The sequence below is a fragment of the Grampus griseus genome (genome assembly GCF_964374135.1).
Source record: "Grampus griseus genome assembly, chromosome: 5".
Lineage (NCBI taxonomy): Eukaryota > Metazoa > Chordata > Mammalia > Artiodactyla > Delphinidae > Grampus > Grampus griseus.
The window spans coordinates 15,174,808-15,193,514 of record NC_138998.1 but is presented as its reverse complement, the minus strand read 5'-3'; the positions used below and the strand labels follow the sequence as shown (position 1 = coordinate 15,193,514).

The 18,707-nt window shown below is 40.9% G+C and overlaps 1 protein-coding gene across 1 annotated transcript; it reads left to right on the top strand.

The window, feature by feature from the left end:
* Window positions 1–2,461: 2,461 nt before the first annotated feature.
* RAP2B (RAP2B, member of RAS oncogene family) lies at window positions 2,462–4,552 on the top strand. The gene has a single exon (XM_082655101.1). It carries the CDS (start codon window positions 2,582–2,584, stop codon window positions 3,131–3,133), a length of 552 nt encoding a protein of 183 aa, XP_082511227.1. The 5' UTR covers window positions 2,462–2,581; the 3' UTR covers window positions 3,134–4,552.
* Window positions 4,553–18,707: the final 14,155 nt, after the last annotated feature.

The following is an 18,707-nucleotide window of genomic DNA, read 5'->3' as shown; positions in this document are numbered from 1 at the left end:
GAGTCGGGATCCTAGCGTGGCCACTCATTAGCTGAGAAATCTTACGCCAGTTACTGAACATCTTAGGGCCTCAGTTTCCTCATCCTTAAAATAGGTATAATAATTATTTTTACGAGGAGTAAATAAGATAGCACATGTAAAACGCCTAACAGACATTAAACGCTGGGTAAATGTGAGGTTCTCTCAATCCATATTAGGGGAATTTGCCTTGAAAGGTTTCTGGAGAATTATATAAGCATAACTATAGCCAAGCACTCTGATAACCCCTCTCTCCTCTAATAGCGGGGCCAGGCGCAGGAATGGGCTCCGCCTACCCCACCCAAGGCGTTGGCTGCTGCCCGAGCCCCGCCGGGTCCCTTGGCCAAGACTTCACGCTGCAGCCGCGCATACTACAAGCTACGGCAAGGGGTTCGGAGAAGGTTAACTGGCAAACGTAGCCCTGAGTCACGGCAGGACTAAGGCATTGAAACCAAGCGTTAGCACGCTGCTTGATTTATCCCTGCAGTGCGGACGGTTAAACCAGTGGGAAGTGGCGTCGACAGGATATGGAGCCAGGATTGAAGCAGCTCGGTCCCCTCCCAACCCCTTCGCCCTGGGGCTCACGCTAGTATCGCTAAGTCTTTTGACAGGTCTTGACATCTCTCCTTCGTGAGGAAGGAGAGAGACCCGGAACAAGTCAAGGCATCCCCCTGGTACCTCCCGCGAGTGCGAGCCGAGCCCAGTCTTGCGAATGCCCGCCCCAAAGCAAAGACGTTTTCTAAAGGCAAGCCTGGGCATTCCCCCACCCCACCGGGTGAGCTGAATTCAGTGGCTCATTTCCACATCCTAGCCCCTCCCCCTCCCTAAGAAAAAAAACAAAAAAAAAAAACACCTTGCAAACTTTGTTGTTCCTTGAGGACCAAGAACTGTAACCAGCTCCATTTAATGGATAGTCGTGACTGGGCACCAAAAAGTCAGACTCTCTTGAAAACACCAACAAAGGACTATATTTAGCTCTGAGCTCTCCGCCTAAATTCCTTATTTTTTCACTCTTAGCTTCGAAACGACTAGCTTGGGGAAGTGGGAGGAAGGGGGCGGGGGAGCAGCAGAGAAAGAACAGCTGTGCCTCCGCCTCTCAACTCAATCTCTATAAATAACCAATCACGAGCGGAGGCTACTTTTTAGCCAATGAAGCAGCCCAAACTGATAAAACCTTGGCAGTAGCCAATGGGAGAACACTCGAGGGTGTGAGATTTGCGCCCCGGGGCCAATGGGTCCTGAGTCTGGGAGAGGTAATCTGAGCTGGAGTGTGGGTGTGTGGTGCACAAGCTTCCTACTTCCAAGCCCCAAAACCTGCTCTGCCCACTGAGCATGCCCTGACTAGCTGCGGGCGCCGCCGCCGCTTCTGGATCGGGCTGTGATCCGCTCTCCGGGTTTTGGCCACAGCTGAGTGGGGAGGTGGGTGGGGCCCGCCGAGTCCCAGCCCGGAGACCAATGTGGTCACTAGACGCTGCACCTTCCCTCGTGGGGACAGGGTTTCAGACCCAGTGTTCCTCTTTTCTTTGTCCGAGGGATGAAGTACGAGAAGAGTCGGCCAGAGAAGGCCGGGTAGAAAGGGCCGCGCCTTGAGTGGGGGAAGATGCTCCGCCTGCCAGTCATACCCCCAAATGTCCTTTGGGTCTCGGTCCCGGGATGCACACCAGCCGGCCGGCCGGGGAGTGGAGTCCACGAGCTTTGGATAAAGGGAGGTGGCAAGAGGCCAGCCCACCCCAACCCCGGGGTGGCCCGCCGCGCCCACCCGCTTCTCGCAGAGCCGGGACCCCTATGCACTAACCCCAAAGCCGCGAAAAGAAGACGGTCTTCGTCCTCCCACTGGCGCTCTCCCAGCCGGTCTCTTAACACCCACACACACCTTCCCCCCCTCCCACACACATTTCTTCTCCGGCTCCTAGACTAACGCCTATCGCGAATCCGCTAGTCCTGAATCAAATCTCGAGCCCCACCCACAGCCCCACCCCCGCCCGGCCCTCCGGAAAACCAGGAGCGTGGGATCCGGCGGGCGCGGCCGGCGGCGGCGCACTGGGCATGCTCGCCGGGGCGGGGAGAGCTGGGCTGCGCGCGGCGAGTAGGAAGCCCTCGCCCCGCGGAGGCTGCGGGAGAGAGCTCGATGGGCCGCGGCGGTGGGCGCACGATCTGCGGGGACTCATGCCACGCGCGTCCCGGCCCGGCGCGCAATTAGCAGCCGCCTCCGCAGCCCGCCGCCGCCGCCTTCTCGCCTTCCTGGGCTGCCGCGGCGAGAAGCTGCAGTCCTTGCCTCGCACCGGCTGCCGGCATTGTCCTCCCGCTCCGCCGCCCAGGCTGCCGCTGCCGCCGTGGGCTGCTGCGGGGCCCCGGACCCGCGCCGCAGGGACGCGCTGCCGCTGCAGGTCGGCCCCCGGTCCCCGCTTGGTGGTTTCCGCGCCTTGCGCTCCTCTGCCATCCTCTCCTTAGTTTTTCCTGCGAAGCTGAGGACGGGGAGAAGTCCAGCCGCCAAGCCCAGCCTTCCTCCGGCGTGCAGCCCCGACGGGGCCGCGGCTGGCGCGGTAAGAGCGCCGACGGAGCCATGAGAGAGTACAAAGTGGTGGTGCTGGGCTCGGGCGGCGTGGGCAAGTCCGCGCTCACCGTGCAGTTCGTGACCGGCTCCTTCATCGAGAAGTACGACCCCACCATCGAGGACTTCTACCGCAAAGAGATTGAGGTGGACTCGTCGCCGTCGGTGCTGGAGATTCTGGACACGGCGGGCACGGAGCAGTTCGCGTCCATGCGGGACCTGTACATCAAGAATGGCCAGGGCTTCATCCTCGTCTACAGCCTTGTTAACCAGCAGAGCTTCCAGGACATCAAGCCCATGCGGGACCAGATCATCCGCGTGAAGCGGTACGAGCGCGTGCCCATGATCCTGGTGGGCAACAAGGTGGACCTGGAGGGCGAGCGCGAGGTTTCGTTCGGCGAGGGCAAGGCCCTGGCCGAGGAGTGGAGCTGCCCCTTCATGGAGACGTCGGCCAAAAACAAAGCCTCGGTGGACGAGCTGTTCGCCGAGATCGTGAGGCAGATGAACTACGCGGCTCAGCCCAACGGCGACGAGGGCTGTTGCTCGGCCTGCGTGATCCTCTGAGGCGCCCGCGGCTGCCGCGCGCCGGCCGCGCTCTGCGCACAAAAGCCAAACGCACCCGATTCTTCTAAATGTGATTTCTCTTCTTGCTTTGAGATTGGAGACGACTTTGCATCAGCCGGGGTGTCCCGGGAGCCCGGCTGGCCGCCGTGGCCGCGTCCCCTTCCTCTGACCCGTGTCCGAGGGGGTGTCCCGTCAGGACCATCCGAGACCCGGTGGAAATGTGGCTCTTTGCAGCATGTACGTTTCTCATTGATTTTGGTTGACGCATATTTCCCCATTGAAGCAGCCGTTGCGGCGCAGTATGGCAGCTTGACAGCGGCAAGCGAAAGTTTCAGCCTGGAAAAAAAATGGGGTGGGGGAGGAAGAGGATGGGGAGAAGGTGGAAAAGGGGGAATTCTTTTTTTTTTTTTTTTTTTCTTTCAACAACCGTTTTTCTAGTTCCAAGTTTTAAATACACGGAAGGAAGTCCGGGAGAACCAAATGAAGGAGCAGGATGAGAGGAAGAAACTTTTGTTTTTTCCTTGTTTTCCAGGAGTAGCTGGAAATTAAGATCGGGTTCCTTTTCTGCCAGCTTGGAAGGGCAACCCCGTGACTGCGATTCTGAGGATGTCTATGCAAAGTTGGATTCTTGTTACAGTATATCCAATCTGAAGTATTGCACATCTGAACTGGGACTGTTAACACTGATGCCAATACAGTGTGGGGTGCCAGAAAGTGTCTGCTGATATTTGTGGAAAAAAAAAATCTATTTTGTTTACCTACTGTATCAAAGGGGAGTCTGGGGGAGAACGGTAGTATTTTTTTTTTTTTTAATCAGCTGTGAAAAAAAATGTTACAGATCTGCACATTTTTGTGTGTACTGTTGTGTGTGTGTTTGTTTGTTTGGTTTTTTAGATTTAGCTTTTTTGTTCTTATTGGTTGGCAGTAACAAGGTGTTGATGACTAGCTCTTTAAAATACAGTACAAGGACTTCATAAATGTGATTCAGGGCCCCCAGCACCCCTGTGTCTGCAGAGTGCCTTCAAAACTCAGCTGTTCCAGCCGGTGCCAACCTGTGAACTTCCCACCAGATCCCAGAATCTGCTATTCCCCCCAAACCACTTCCCAGTTTCCTTTCAGTAATCTTCCTGAAGGAGCCAGGACAATAGGGCCTGTTGTTTGGTGAATTTCTTTTATTATTTCCTTTTAAATGTAATTTACTTGTCTTGCAATGGTTTTTTTTTTTTCTTTTTTAAATTTTTTGCTTCATTTTGTTTCAATGTTCAGGTATTTAGCTCCCCTTTTATATAATTTTTTTTTTAATGTTTGGTTTTCTGTTATAGGGTGTTCCTCCAGAAGCAAAGAGCAAAATTTTACTGTTGTGATGTACTGAGAGAATTCTAACAATTTGTAATTTCTAATTCCAGACACACGTTTAATCATTGTCTCTTCATTTTAAGATTTTTAATACAAACATCATTTTTAAAGAAACAAATCCAAATTATTGTTTGTGTTTCTGTGTTTCATATTCAGTGATTTAATACAGTATCATGATTGAGGTGGACAGGGGCAGGTACATGGTGCCCTCAAGAGTGGTTTGTTGAATTTTGAAGAGAGAAGTGTCTCAGTGACAAGTTGGGTGACATTACTCCCAACTCCTTAAATAATGGAAAAAAATCATCAAAGTCTAGGAAGCCCTGGGGTATGGTGATAATCCTCTGACTATAAGATGAGCTGGATATTGAATCTGTTCTGCTGACTTGGAATAGTTTATTTCTCTAGGAAGGGGAGAAACCAACTGCTAAGACTGCCTTAGATCTGGGAGAGTAACCATCCACCTGGTCAGACAGGGTAGTGCTTTTAATTTTCTTTTTTCTTTCTTCCTTTATTCTTCTTTAGTTGTGTTTTGTTTTGTTTAAAACACCTATCCAGTTGAAAGCATGTTTGGGGAAGATGATTTTCAATTCTGAAGTCATACCTTGTAGTGTGTTCTGCAGTACATTTGTATGGGTTGTGGACAGTATCTCAACCCTTTTGAGGCTTTGATTAGGAAATAGATCATTAGATTACAAAAGAAGAGAAAAAGAAAAAACTAAGACAAGCCTCTTGCTCTCATTACACTGTGCAGTTTGTGGACCATTTTGACCTCATGAAATTTTCCTTCTAACAGCAGGAGGCAGTGTGAGCTTTTGATTTTGTATTTTATTTTTCCTAAGGGCCACTTTACTAATATAATCTCCATAGAATAAAAGAAGGTGTATAACTGTATATATCAAGAGCACTTGATATATCTTAGGTCCATTAAGTGTAGATTAAGTCTTTTGAAGGGTCTTTTGACAAAGGGATTTATTCTGTTGAGGAAGCCAAAAGAAATTACAGGCCACAGGTTTTTTTAAAGCTGTATTAACATATCTTGCCTTAAAATATTGTGTCCGTTGCCCAGGTGACATCTCAGAATTCCAGCACAGAGAAGGAATAGGGAATTCTGTCTGGGTTTGGTCCTAAGGCCGTTTCTTTCACTCTTGATCTCACTTAAGTTTAGTATCAAACTCAGAAGGCAATGTATATATGCTAAATATGGAAATTAGGAGAAACTATTCAAACTTAGGCTTTGCAAAGATTCATTCTTGCATTTGTGTAAATTTAGTTGATTCAGTAGCTCTAAAGTGTTGAAAATTCTTAAGACATATATCAAGTACTATATAAAGGATTCTTTAAAAGGCATTTAGTGACTGTTTCTTATAGTTTTGTTTTGGTTTTTTGGAAGCCTTTTTTTTTTTTTTTTTTTTTTCCCTTGCGGTACGCGGGCCTCTCACTGTTGTGGCCTCTCCCGTTGCCGAGCATAGGCTCCGGACGCGCAGGCTCAGCGGCCATGGCTCACGGGCCCAGCCACTCCGCGGCACACGGGATCTTCCCGGACCGGGGCATGAACCCGTGTCCCCTGCATCGGCAGGCGGACTCTCAACCACTGCGCCACCAGGGAAGACCTTTGGAAGCCTTTTGACATAAAATGCTGGCAAGTATCTAACTTAAGAAATGTATATACTCCTGACAGGGAATTTTTGAAAATGGGAAATTGGAAATGAAATAGGTTGCTGGGTGCATTAATCATCTTCACACAGGATTTAGTCACTTACATGACTAAATTCTTTATCGGTCTGGGATGGCAAGGCAGAAGATTTTAATATACTTTTACTGAATACTGTAAAATAAATGCTTTCTGGATTCTCAACGAAAGCAACTTTGTGTGTACCCCTGGAGCAGGAAAATAGTATTGAATCTTGCAGCCTTCTCCAATATTTTCTTGATGAAATTGAGAGAAATTAGAAACATTGTTTTTAAGAATATGTCAGTTTATTTGGCTAGTAAGAACCCCTTCTAGAATTATGGTGTGAAGAGATAAGAGCGTTTGTTTCCCTGGAAAAGTTGGACTGACTTAAGAGTGTCAAAGGAAGTGAGAGAGGGAGGGAGGGAGGAGTTTGTTGTAAGGCAATCACCTGTCAAAACAAACTGGGTGGAAAAGAAACCTTTATCTTGGGGAGCAAAAGTTAACTTTTTAATTTGACCCCTGCTAGTTTTTAACAGCTTTTCCTTTTGGTCCCTGACAGTCATCCAAGCTTTATGTCATCTTAAAGGATTATTTTTGTCCTCCTTTTGTAATAGCCTCAGAAAAGTTGAAGGTATCATCTGCAAGTCTAACATTTTTGTATTTGGGAGTTATGGTTCTTAGGTACAACAATGTCCACCTTCTTAACTGCTGAAATAGACTCCCCTGAATCACATTTTAGGACCAGATCTATTTAGGATTAGACTTCTTTCAGTGTATGAGGCTTTATGCTTCCTGATCTGTTAACCTTTCCTATAGGTGGGAATCCTAAAATGCCCCATTGATTCAAATTATTCAGGTAGTTTTGTTTTCGCCAGCATGTTATTGCACCGCCTTTTGATTTATATTCATGTTTCTCAGAGATGGGATGGGAAAGTGAGAGAACACTATGTAGCAGCTGGTCTTGAGAAATAGATACAAAATGCCTGTACCTTAACTGTCATCAAAGGATCTATTTACTTTTCACAACAGCTAGAATAAGCCCCCTACTTATAAATATGAGGGTTTAATTTGGAGATCACCACCATGAGTTAAAGTGGTATCAAACATTTGTTGCAGTGTCTACTTAATTGGGAAAACTTTCTAATGTCAATTTTGTCCTGATGAAAATGTAGCAAAGTTTTAAGTACTGTATAATAGAATATGGTAAGTTTGATTATGATATTTTACTCAGACTACTGAGAATAATTAAATGCATTTAATTGAACATGGTGCTAGTTCTAGAAGATACGTTTGATCTAATTAATGACAGTAGGATTTTGATAGTTGGAGAAGGCTTTAGGGATCATCTAGTCCAGAGGATCTCAAACTTGACCATATATCAAAATCACCTGGAGGTAAAAACAAGTCATGCTAAGCTCTTCCTATAGTTTCTTATTCAGTGTATCTGGATACGACCTCATAATTTTCATTTCTAACAAATTTCCAGGTGATGCTGATAGAGCTGTTTCAGGGACCACATTTTGAGAACTGATGATGATCTAGTCCAAACTCCAAATGAGTACTGAGAGCTACCTAGATATTTAGGGACACAGACTTAAGACCCGTGTCACACGTTTAGAGTGCTGCCTACCACAAAGTCATGGAATAATCTTGACTGAATTCTGTAGCTATTGAGGACATATGCCAGTTACACTAAGAATGTTAAACTGGAGTGTGAATGGGGAAGCCACATTGCTGGCTGAGTGACCATGTTCACATTAGTATGTGAATAATTGGGTTCTGGTTTTCAGTATTAATTCAGAAGGTAACAAAAGTGAATAAATGATTAGAATAGGGGCGTGGCCTAAATAATCAGAATCAACATTTTCTCTCAAAAAATTATTTTGAAAAATCTTTGATAAAGGGAACACTTTTAGGTATTTGTTTTCTCTTACTTCAAGATTAAAAGGCAAGAATTTTAGTTTTTTATGATTCCTAGTAAGTATTTATAAAAGTTATATTTGAGAATTTAAATCTTCAGGTCATAGTAGGCACATGTGTGTGTCAACATGTATATGTGTGTGTGTGTTAATACATACATTCAGTTTCTTAGCCAGACTTTCCAGGAATCAGTCGATTCAATGGCATTTAGTTCTATAGTTATCCATCCTGACAATGAACAGCATAGAACGGTGCGGTGCATTTGTTTCATTACACGTCTTATCTTTTGGAATGGTGAGTGTTGATCTATTTTGTAAATTGGAGGGGGCAGCTATTTATATTTTTCCTTTGGTATTAAACAGAAATCTCTGAGGAAATGTTTTTCTTAAAATAGAGTAGGAAGTACATGCTTTTTTGTCCAATTGACTAAACTTGCTATTTTTTAAACATTATCTGGCAAAATTATGTGTGCCTAAGTTTATCAGAGGTTTGAAGATGTGTGGTTGGTTTATTTGTGGTAATTGTGCAAATACAGCAAAAACATTTTTTTTAAAGTAGAAAATATTGATGCGTTGAGAATACAAGTACCCAAAAAGGCCCAAGATTATTCCTTGATTGTTAAGAAGATGGTTACAGGGACTTCCCTGGCGGTCCAGTGGTTAAAACTTTGCCTTCCAATGCAGGGAACATGGGTTCAATCCCTGGTTGGGGAGCTAAGAAACCACATGCCTCACAGCCAAAAAACCAAGACATAAAACAGAAGCAGTATTGTAACAAATTCAATAAAGACTTTAAAAATGGTCCACATCAAAAAAAAATCTTTTTTTTAAAAAAAAGACTACGGTTACAGTGGAAATTGGTAGACATAGGAGAAACTGATTTATTCATTATTCAGCAAGCATTTATCGAGCATATACTGTTAGCTGTGGTGTAAGGACTAATCCTTAAATAGGCAGAAGCCAGGCAAGAGAGCAATAGTTTTGTGCTTTTATCACCATAAGCTGTGAGAATAGCATATATTAAACAGTAGGAGCACGTGTAAAAGCACAGTTACCTGTGCCATCAGTTATAATAGAATCCTGTGTGTCTGTCTGGCAGGCAATAGAATAGGTAAAATTTGTTAAAAATTGGAACTTTACTTTGAAAGGTATGTGGATATTGCAAATAAAAATGGATCCCGTGAGGTTTAAGTAACTAATAGTTGTTTTGTTGCATGTGGAGCTGTGTAGTTTTGTGAATCATTTCCAACTAACTTTTTGAGATTAGCTAAAATTGAATATTTAGAAATAAGTCAGTTTACTTTTATATTTTCATGTCAAAGGGAGGAGGGGAAATAGACTTATGAAATTTGTTCAGTGTTTTTATATTTTTCTTCTATGAGGAAACAAAAAAGGGAAGGACAATTTAGGTTATATTCTTAAAGAAAGAAGCAACTGTTGGCATAAGGTTATTTTGGGCTCCTCATGTAAAGAAGATTCAGGGTAGAGTACTTCTTTTGAAAAAGATAATCTCCTAAAAATGAGTGTGCCAAAGAATTAAGCTATTTTAAGTTTGCTAAGCTTATAGTTATTTTATACAGAAGCTCTTGCTCTCAAGCCTTTAGTGCTTATTGAAGAAGGCAGCCAGCTCAGAGAAAGAAATGTTGGGCAACAAACTATTTATAAGAAGTAGCTATAATAGCAATTATTGTAAAACCATATGAACTAAAGGGAGTTGTGATTATTAACCTCCTGCAGTTTGCAAAATGATCTCTAGTGACTTTTGTGTAGAATATCTCATGAATTTAACAACATGCTTTTTAAATGTAAAAAGTCACAGAATTACAGAGAGAATAGTTCATCTGAAAGTACTTCATTGTTTATTTTTTTTTAAATCTGATTATTATTGAACCATTTATGAGATGAAAATTTATTATAGTTTTATAGCTAAAGTAGGGGGTCTTCATGTTTTACATCTGACCACTTATAAAAAGTTTTCAAAATTTGGGTTAAGTCATGAACCCAGAATATTTTAACATTATTTAATATTTGTATATTAATATATTTCAAAAATATTCTTTTTAAAGGCTAACATTATATTGAATTATATCTCTTTCAAGAAAAGAGCCTGTAGAGATCTGTTCTAGTACCAGCATAATTTTATAAGAACATATATATCAATAACATATTTTAAAATATATTTTAGATAGTTTTACATTTACATTTGTAAGTAGGTAAGGAGAATTGCAAGTATATCTCTAAGTTTGATTTCAACATCATTCAGCATCTAGTAGAAAGTTTGATTTCAACATCATTCAGCATCTAGCCATGAGGTGGGAGTTCTTTACTCTGAGTTTGGTTATCTTAGCTTTACTTTATCATATTACCTGTTATTTTTCTTTTTTGTATATCATTTCATTTCTCTACCTCAGCTTTATGCAAATGGTTTTCTCTGTCACATATGTAATCCGTATTAATCGATAAAAAAAAATCTAAGAACTGCTTAACTGATGGCTATATAAATGTGTTTTCTGTGTAATAGTGTAAAGGGAAAAGTATTTTTCACACTGTTTGAGGGCCAGACTGAAACAAAGCCAACTAGTTAGAGAAGATTGCCTACTAAACAGATATTACCTTTCGGTGTCGGCATAACCTTTGCATTTCATTTTTAAAACTGATAAGGGAAATTTTTAAAAACTGAATTCAATCGTAGGAATATTCATTTTCATATACTTACAAAAGCCTAAAAATATTTCCAGGCCATCTTTTCTTCTTTACTAATCTTTTGCTGAGGTCAAAAAATGAGAAATAACCCATGCACTCTCTTTGAGAGAATCTTATACCTTGAAAGGCAGGGGCAACAATAGACAAAAACTTAATCTGAAGGGCAAAACTGTTCTTATACATTTTATACATTTTTATACAAACCTCCTTTTATTTTGTCACTGAGGAAGCACAAATAGTAATGAGGGCAAGGGAATATTTTCCTTAATCATTCTGGCAGCATTCAGCAGGCGGGCTGGGTACTGTTTGCCGAGGCAGGAGAGTGTGATACAGAGCTGAGAAGGCAATCACTGCAGGCTGAGGTGGAATCCTTCCTCAGCCCACACCCTCATTCCTGCGTTCCTACAATCCTAGAGGATTTCCTGCGTCCAGGTTTGTGATTCATTGTAATGCAGGATTTACTGAGGCTTAGGGCTGCTGCTGGCCAAAGGTGAAGAAGCCTGTGGGATGGCGCGATAATGCTCCTGTAATAAATTCCACTCTAACTCAGGGTTGCTCAACCTCAGTACTATTAATATTTGGGGCTGGATAATTGTTTTTTGTGGAGCACTGTCTTGTGTGTTTCAGGATGTTTAGCAGCATCCCTGGCCTCTACCCACTAGATGCCAGTAGCACCCCTTCCCATCCCAGTTGTGACAACCAAAAATGTCTGCAGACGTTGCCTACCATTTGGGGGCGGGGGGAGTGGGGGGCGTTGCGGCTTAACAGCCCCTGGTTGAGAACTACTACTCAACTTGGCTGGTGTATTTGGAGGAGACATAAGCCAGAGGGGAGAGGGGTTGAACCTAGGAGCAGTTAAGATATTCCTTACTCCAGGAAAGCACTGTAATCAATGCTTCTCTTTTAAAATATCAGTGTTCTCTATTATACTTGGGACAATATCACTTTGATCAGCTCATTAAAATCCACACATAAGAGAAAATCTCAGGGATTGAGTTTTTTGGCGATTTAATCCAAAAGGATGGTGTGCTCTGGTTGGGGTGATGAACTCTAATGGTCAGAGCGTACCTCAGGGCATGCTGATAACTAAGTAGAGGAACCTAGAAGGGAGGTCAAGGGCATCAGTGTTGCAGTTTTGGGGAGGCCCCTTAAACCTCCAGTAGGAGACATCTGGAAGGTTTTCAGCCTCACCCAGCTTCCTCCACTCACAGTCTCTTTCCAGTTAATCCAGGCCCCTATTCCCCATCTGGACTCCTCACTTTGGGGTAGAAAGGATGCATTTTATGCATCCCATCCCTCCTTATTTTCACTTTTGCAATTCCTCCCTCCTTCCCCCTTTCTTCCTTCCTTGTGTCCAGGGCAGACCCATACTGCTTAACTGCACACACCTACCTGTGCCCAGATCACTCCGCCAGGCTGTCAAGAAGGGGGCAGCAGAGGCAGTAGTGATTGCCTCAGTAATGAAGTGCCTCTGGAATCTCGCAGTCTCTAGCCAGCAGCAGACAAGCTGTGGCTGCCAACTCCTGAAACACTGCGTTAAGGACTATCCTGTCAGCAAGTTCCTGAACGTGGAATTAACTCAATGACCATGGACTTTTACTCCGTCATGATTGTTTTTGTTCTTAAGTTTTAAATGAAACAGATATCTTAAAATCTGTGTAATATACTTCTAAAAGCTTTAAGCAACCAGAGACCCTACCTGGTGGGACAATTGTGGTTCTACATTTCACAGGGGGAACATTTGGAAATCTTTCATTCCTAGTAAGTAGGAGACATAACAGCTTTGTAACTGAGGGATAACCATCTCCAAGCCCATCAAAAGATTCGAAAATTCACCCTACCATTTGACTACTATTCGGGGGAAAAAAGATAGTAAGTTTTTTTACAGTACTATCCTGAAAGCTCTCCAGTTTATATTTTATAGCGAAATTACTAACAATTACTAACAATTTTCCTTTTTAACTCTTTCCTCAGAAAAGTAGCACTTCATGAATAGAAAAAAGCATGTATGTGAATTATCGAAAAGTCGTATCATAATTGTTTGGATTTATCATGATGGTGGTGATTTGGCAAAATATTTACCCGCTTAATTACAAGTAATATTGATTTGTATTAGCCTAGGGAAATATCAAAAATACATGCACAATAGGACTAGAGTGCTTTTTCGGTGTTAACAATTTTGGAGAATTTTACACATTTCTATGTATAAACACATAGATAACACATCAGAAGTAAATATACAAAAAGTTGGCCTCCTCGAAAGTATTTTTGTTTAGTCATTTTAACATGTTTTTAAAAATTCTGTGATGAAAATTATCAGAATGATAACAGTGTCATTCAGTGAGAATCGCCAGTTTTCATGTTAAAAATTTTTAAGACCACCTAGGTTATCTTTTTCTTACTGCCCAAGCCTGGCCCACTCTGACTTTTGAGAACACAGCCTTTGATTTGCCAGAGAATATGAAGAGTTTCTGTAGAAACTCATTGTAGACTCTGAGAATATGAAGAGTCTACAATGAATTCCAAATGGACTTTAAAGTATTACATATCAGAACTTCAATAGATGACAGGAATCTGATTTTTACATTCTTAGTATCAGAGTACAAACTTTGTATAGCGTGGGTTTCATTAAGCAGTAAAACATTTAATCATAAATAATCAGATAATGACTGTTGTAGAGGAAGTGAGTGAATTTTATAATTGCTATCAATATCATGCCATTGAAATTTCATTAAGTTTGTGAAACGGGTATTTTCTTGGCTATTTACGTGAGTTTTAGAGTAAAAATGAAATCTCTGTAAATTTGTTATTTAAAAAATTGATCTTTTGGAGTATTTTTCTCTTGGTATTATTCTTAAAAATACTATAGTTGACCTGAATAGAGTTAAAGCTTTTGCCCCAAATACTAAATTAAGGTTCCCATAGCAACCATAATTTACCCTCTTATACAACTCCCTGTTTCATGCCATGGTTAATATATGCAGTATAACTCTAACTTTCACCTTTCCTTAGATTAAGTGTTTGGTTTCCAGGACTAGAAGGTGGAGGAAGGTGGGGAGTGATACTGTGTTTGTAGAATCTGCAGATTGAGAACAGGAGGATTGCCAAGTAATAGAAGAAGGATTTGCTTAGGATTTCAGTCATGATATTTTACTGCGTTTTGAATCAGAAAAAAAAACCATATTAAACTGAGCATTTAAATTCATGATGTATAGTATGCACGAATGAAGTTTCTTAACTGACATTATAGATCTTGAATTAGAATCTCAAAAAATAATTATCAGAACATTTTTTAACTTACTTGATTAGAATACTGTATTATAAGATGATATACCCTTATTTTATTTTAAGGACATAGTCATCTGCAAACTGTGAAGAATGCATTCATGTAGTCAGTTAAATATGGAGCACCAAATAACTACTGTACCAAGAATTAGATACCATCTGTGCCTTCACTATATTTAATATGTTCTTACATTGAATTTTACTGTTGATTTTCTCCACTAGAAGGTAAGTCTATAAGGTTAAGGGCTCATCCTTTTATCCTCAGTGCCTAGAACAGTGCGTGTCATGAATTAATAGTATTTGTTGAAGCAGTGAATGAACAATTAGTCACAAGGGGAAAGGAAGTAAGTTTGACTACAATGCTAAAAATAGGTCACAATAACTAGAAAAGTTGGAATATTTCAAAGTTCTGCATCAATTGCAGGCAAATATTATAGACTGAAATTTGTGGCCTGTTCTTTTATTCATCAGTTCTTAAATTTATAGCTTGGAATGGCGGTGCTATTATAGGGTTAATGGGACTTAACTTTTCTGTAAAGTTATCAGAAGCAAAGTTAAAAGAGTTCTAGAACTTTTAGGAAATTAGTATATTGTGTTATAAACCTTTGCCCTGCTCTGCATTGGTTTTCCAAATGCAGGTATGCCTTGGTTTATGCAGTGAATATGATTTGGGAAAAAACTGTGTATAAAAATTGAATCATATATAAGATACATAAAAAAACCTTACTTATTTAGTGGACCCACCGTTGAATCATTCAAAAGCAGATAAATTATTATAGTACAAATAACCACTAGCTAAGAATTTGAATTTGTGTTATCACACACTAGATTTTATGTTAGAAATTTGTTTCTTAAATTATTTTTTAAATTTGAACACTTAGAATTCTATTTTTTCCAAATGGCAGGCTCTTCTTAGTAGTGCTTACCTTAGTCATGCTTGTCTAGATTGTTTCTACTCTGTGACTTGATTGCTCACCCCTGTGTCTTCCCAACTTATTTGCTGAAACTCAGGTCTACCAGGACTTAGAGTATTTTTGAATAACCACTCCTAAATTAGAGTTGCTTTCTAAGCAATAGCTTTAACTTTTCAAGAAACTCATAATAAGTTTGAGAGAGAACCTAGAAAGATGGAAACTGGTTTTTCATATTATAATATTTCATAAAGAATTTAATTTCTTTATTATCCTTAAGATTTTTAAGAAGTTTGTGATGAGAGATGCCATTTAGAAAAAGAATAATAAAAAAGATAAATTATATTGTGCCTAGTAAAGACTGGTAGTAATAAATATTCCCATTTAGAAAAATAGGTTACATATAAATATAATATAGGTTATAAACATGTAAGTGTATCTACTCTATCCTTGTTTCAGACTTCCTGTTACATTTTTAAGAAAATCTTATAATTTATCTAATTCTTTATGCTCGTTAGCTCCACAAGCAGGCATCCCTGTGCCCAGTGGGGTTTGCTCTGCGGCAGCGGTTCTCAAAGTAGGGGCCCCAGACCAGCAACATCAGCCTCACCTTGTTAAAAATGCAGATTCTCAGGTCCCAACTCAGACCTACTCTATCAGAAACTCTAAGGGCGGGGCTGAACAATGTGTTTTAATGCACATTCCACATGCTTTTATCCATAATAAAGTTTGAGAACCACTGTTCTATGGGATATAGGAAGGAAAACCTGTTATGAATGGTGCCCGTTTTTGTTGGAAAGATAAGACATATACACAAATAACAGTAACAGCAGGGTGACAATGAGAAAAGGGTGGCATTCACCTTAAAATAGTCCTAGATAGGACTTTCCTGGTGGCACAGTGATTAGGAATCCGCCTGCCGATGCTGGGGACACAGGTTTGAGCCCTGGTCCAGGAAGATCCCACACACTGCAGAGCAGCTAAACCTGAGCCACAACTACTGAGCCTGCGCTCTAGAGCCCACGAGCGACAACTACTGAGCCCGTGAGCCACAACTGCTGAGCCCACGTGCCACAATTGCTGAAGCCCGCCTGCCTAGAGCCTGTGCTTGGCAACAAGAGAAGCCACCGCAATGAGAAGCCAGCGTGCCGCAACTAGAGAAAGCCCGCGCGCAGCAACGAAGACCCAACGCAGACAAAAATAAATAAATTAATTAATTAAAAAAACTAGTCGTAGATAAATTGGAATTCGCGAAGAAGAGATTACTGTGGAGCAGATATCCCCAATCATTCATTCATTATTGAAATATTATAGGTGCTGGGGCTCAGTAAGACATAATACTTGACTTATTAAATATTTAAGTTCATAAATAGGTGATTCTACTTGCTAATTACCTCACAACTAGAAGAAACTTAAGAGATCACGTAATCCGACTTGAGAGCGCATCAGAATCATCTGGATGGCTTGTTAAAACACATACTGCTGAAACCCAGTATTCCTAATTCAGTAAATACAGGGTGGGGTGTGGGAAGCAATATTTCTAACAAATTCCCAGGTGGCACTGATGCTGCTTGTCTTCAACTTGATAATCACTGACATGGTCAGTAACTTCAAGTTAAAGCTGGTAATACTAGGGCCCAGAAATGTGACTTGCCCAACAAAAGTTAGCTAATGCCTAAGATGGACGTAAAACGAGGTTGCCAATTCCTAGTTCAATAGAACCTCCACTGCAGACTGCCTTTGAGACAACCCTTGAAGAGAGGATGCTTGCTTGACCTCACAGTGAGTCTAAGAACAACTACAGGAGTAAAGAATTGATAACTTGATGATACTTCATCTGATTCTTGTTTAAATTATAACTTCTTATTCCAGAATCAGCCCGTGTTCATGACATCTACAGTCTCAATTCTGAACCACCAAGCATTCTGTTTTGTGTATGGGGATCTGATCTGTATATAAAAGTAATATTTGACTCACAGTATCATTTCAAAAAGGCAGTTCTAAAACTTACTAATATTATCTTCCTGATAATAGGGGCTTCTCAGGACAAAAGATCTTCTATTACAAAAGCACTTTCCTCTGTAGTAGCTCTCTGTTAGATGACTGGTTGTGGAGCTAACAAAAAACTTACCATCTTCATTGAGAGTAAGGAATGAAAATATGTACTGGGAGGCAATTAATGGAGATAATTCGCCGTGCATTCTTTGCTGATAATTCACTTCTCTTTCAGAAGCATGTGTGCTTTATCCATAGATCCACTATTAATTTCTCTAATTTGTAAATTAGAGAAAATATATTCATCTCCTTTTAAGTGGTGATAAAGATAGATTTTCCCCAAATGTAATTAATCTGCTTTGCATTCTTGAACAATTGTATGAAAAACTCAGACCTCTCAGTACAAATCATGTAATTGTGTTTTAAGAGATAATGTGGGAAAATCAGGCATGGATGAAAATGATATAATCTGAATTGTACTATGACTTCCTCTGAAAATTTCAAAATCTGTTTTTAACTGCCTTCATTTTAAATTGAGTCTTGTAAGAAAACTATTTTGCTGACCTGAAGGCTAGCACTGAGGAAGAACTAGAAATGAAGAAGAGGCATAGCAGCCAGATGGTGTCTTAGCCTCAGCAGATGAATCTATGGATACTGGAGGGATGATTTGCTTCATCCCATTGTGATGAATGGCCTATAAAGGGATGAGAGCATGTTTCAGACACTTATTTCATATATATATATATATATTAGTATATAACAATACTAATTTACTACCACTGAATCAATGTTAGCACATAAAGGATAGAGGGAATATCTGTCTCTACTTCTCTGTAGTTAATCTCGTCTTTCTCAACCATTTTGTCAAACAGGGTATAAAAAATGTTCAGACTCCAACGCAGTTAAATCTTAGGCACTTTCACTTGTCACAGTCATCATCCAGTCTCCCAAATTAAAGAACAGCTGTTCAGATTCTCTTGGGTAGGACATGATGAGCCTTATTTCCTACTTCCTGTGGAGCTCAGTTTGAACTATTTCTGATTCTCTAGAACTTCAAGTAATCATCCACTCTTTAAAAGGAGACAAAAACTCAATATTAGTTTCTTGAGTAATTTGGATGACCATTTATTGCTTTCATCCTGAGAACAACTGGTTTATTTTGTTCCTAAATATAGCATTCTTACAATTACATGAAAAAGTTTACTTAGTATACCTGTATTGTATTGTGTTGTTAGAAATAGCATAAAGTTGTTTCTTCCCCCATGAAATAAAGCCAGATAATTGTGTCACCTCTTTATTTTTTAAATTAATTTTATTTATTTTTTTGGCCATGCCATGTGGCTTATGGGATTTTAGTTCCCTGACCAGGGATTGAACCCAGGCCCTCAGCCGTGAGAGCATGGAGTCCTAACCATTGGACTGCCAGGGAATTCCCTGTGTCACCTCTTTAATAATTAAGAGTTTAATGCCTTCAATAATCCCCCTTAGGTAGAAATCTGTTTTCTAATATAATTGACTCAGTTTCCTGAAATAGGCTTCTTGGGCTCAGAAAAGAAAAAGTGAAGGTTGAGTGAAAGAGAAGAGATATTTTAAACTAAGGGTGAAATATCTGGAATAGATTGTTTTTCTCCTACCTACTTCTCCTAGAAGTGGAGGCTTATGGGAAATTACAGTTCTAAAGGGACTTTCAGCTCTGAATTCTTAGTTTTAAGTATATATATAGAGTAACTTCA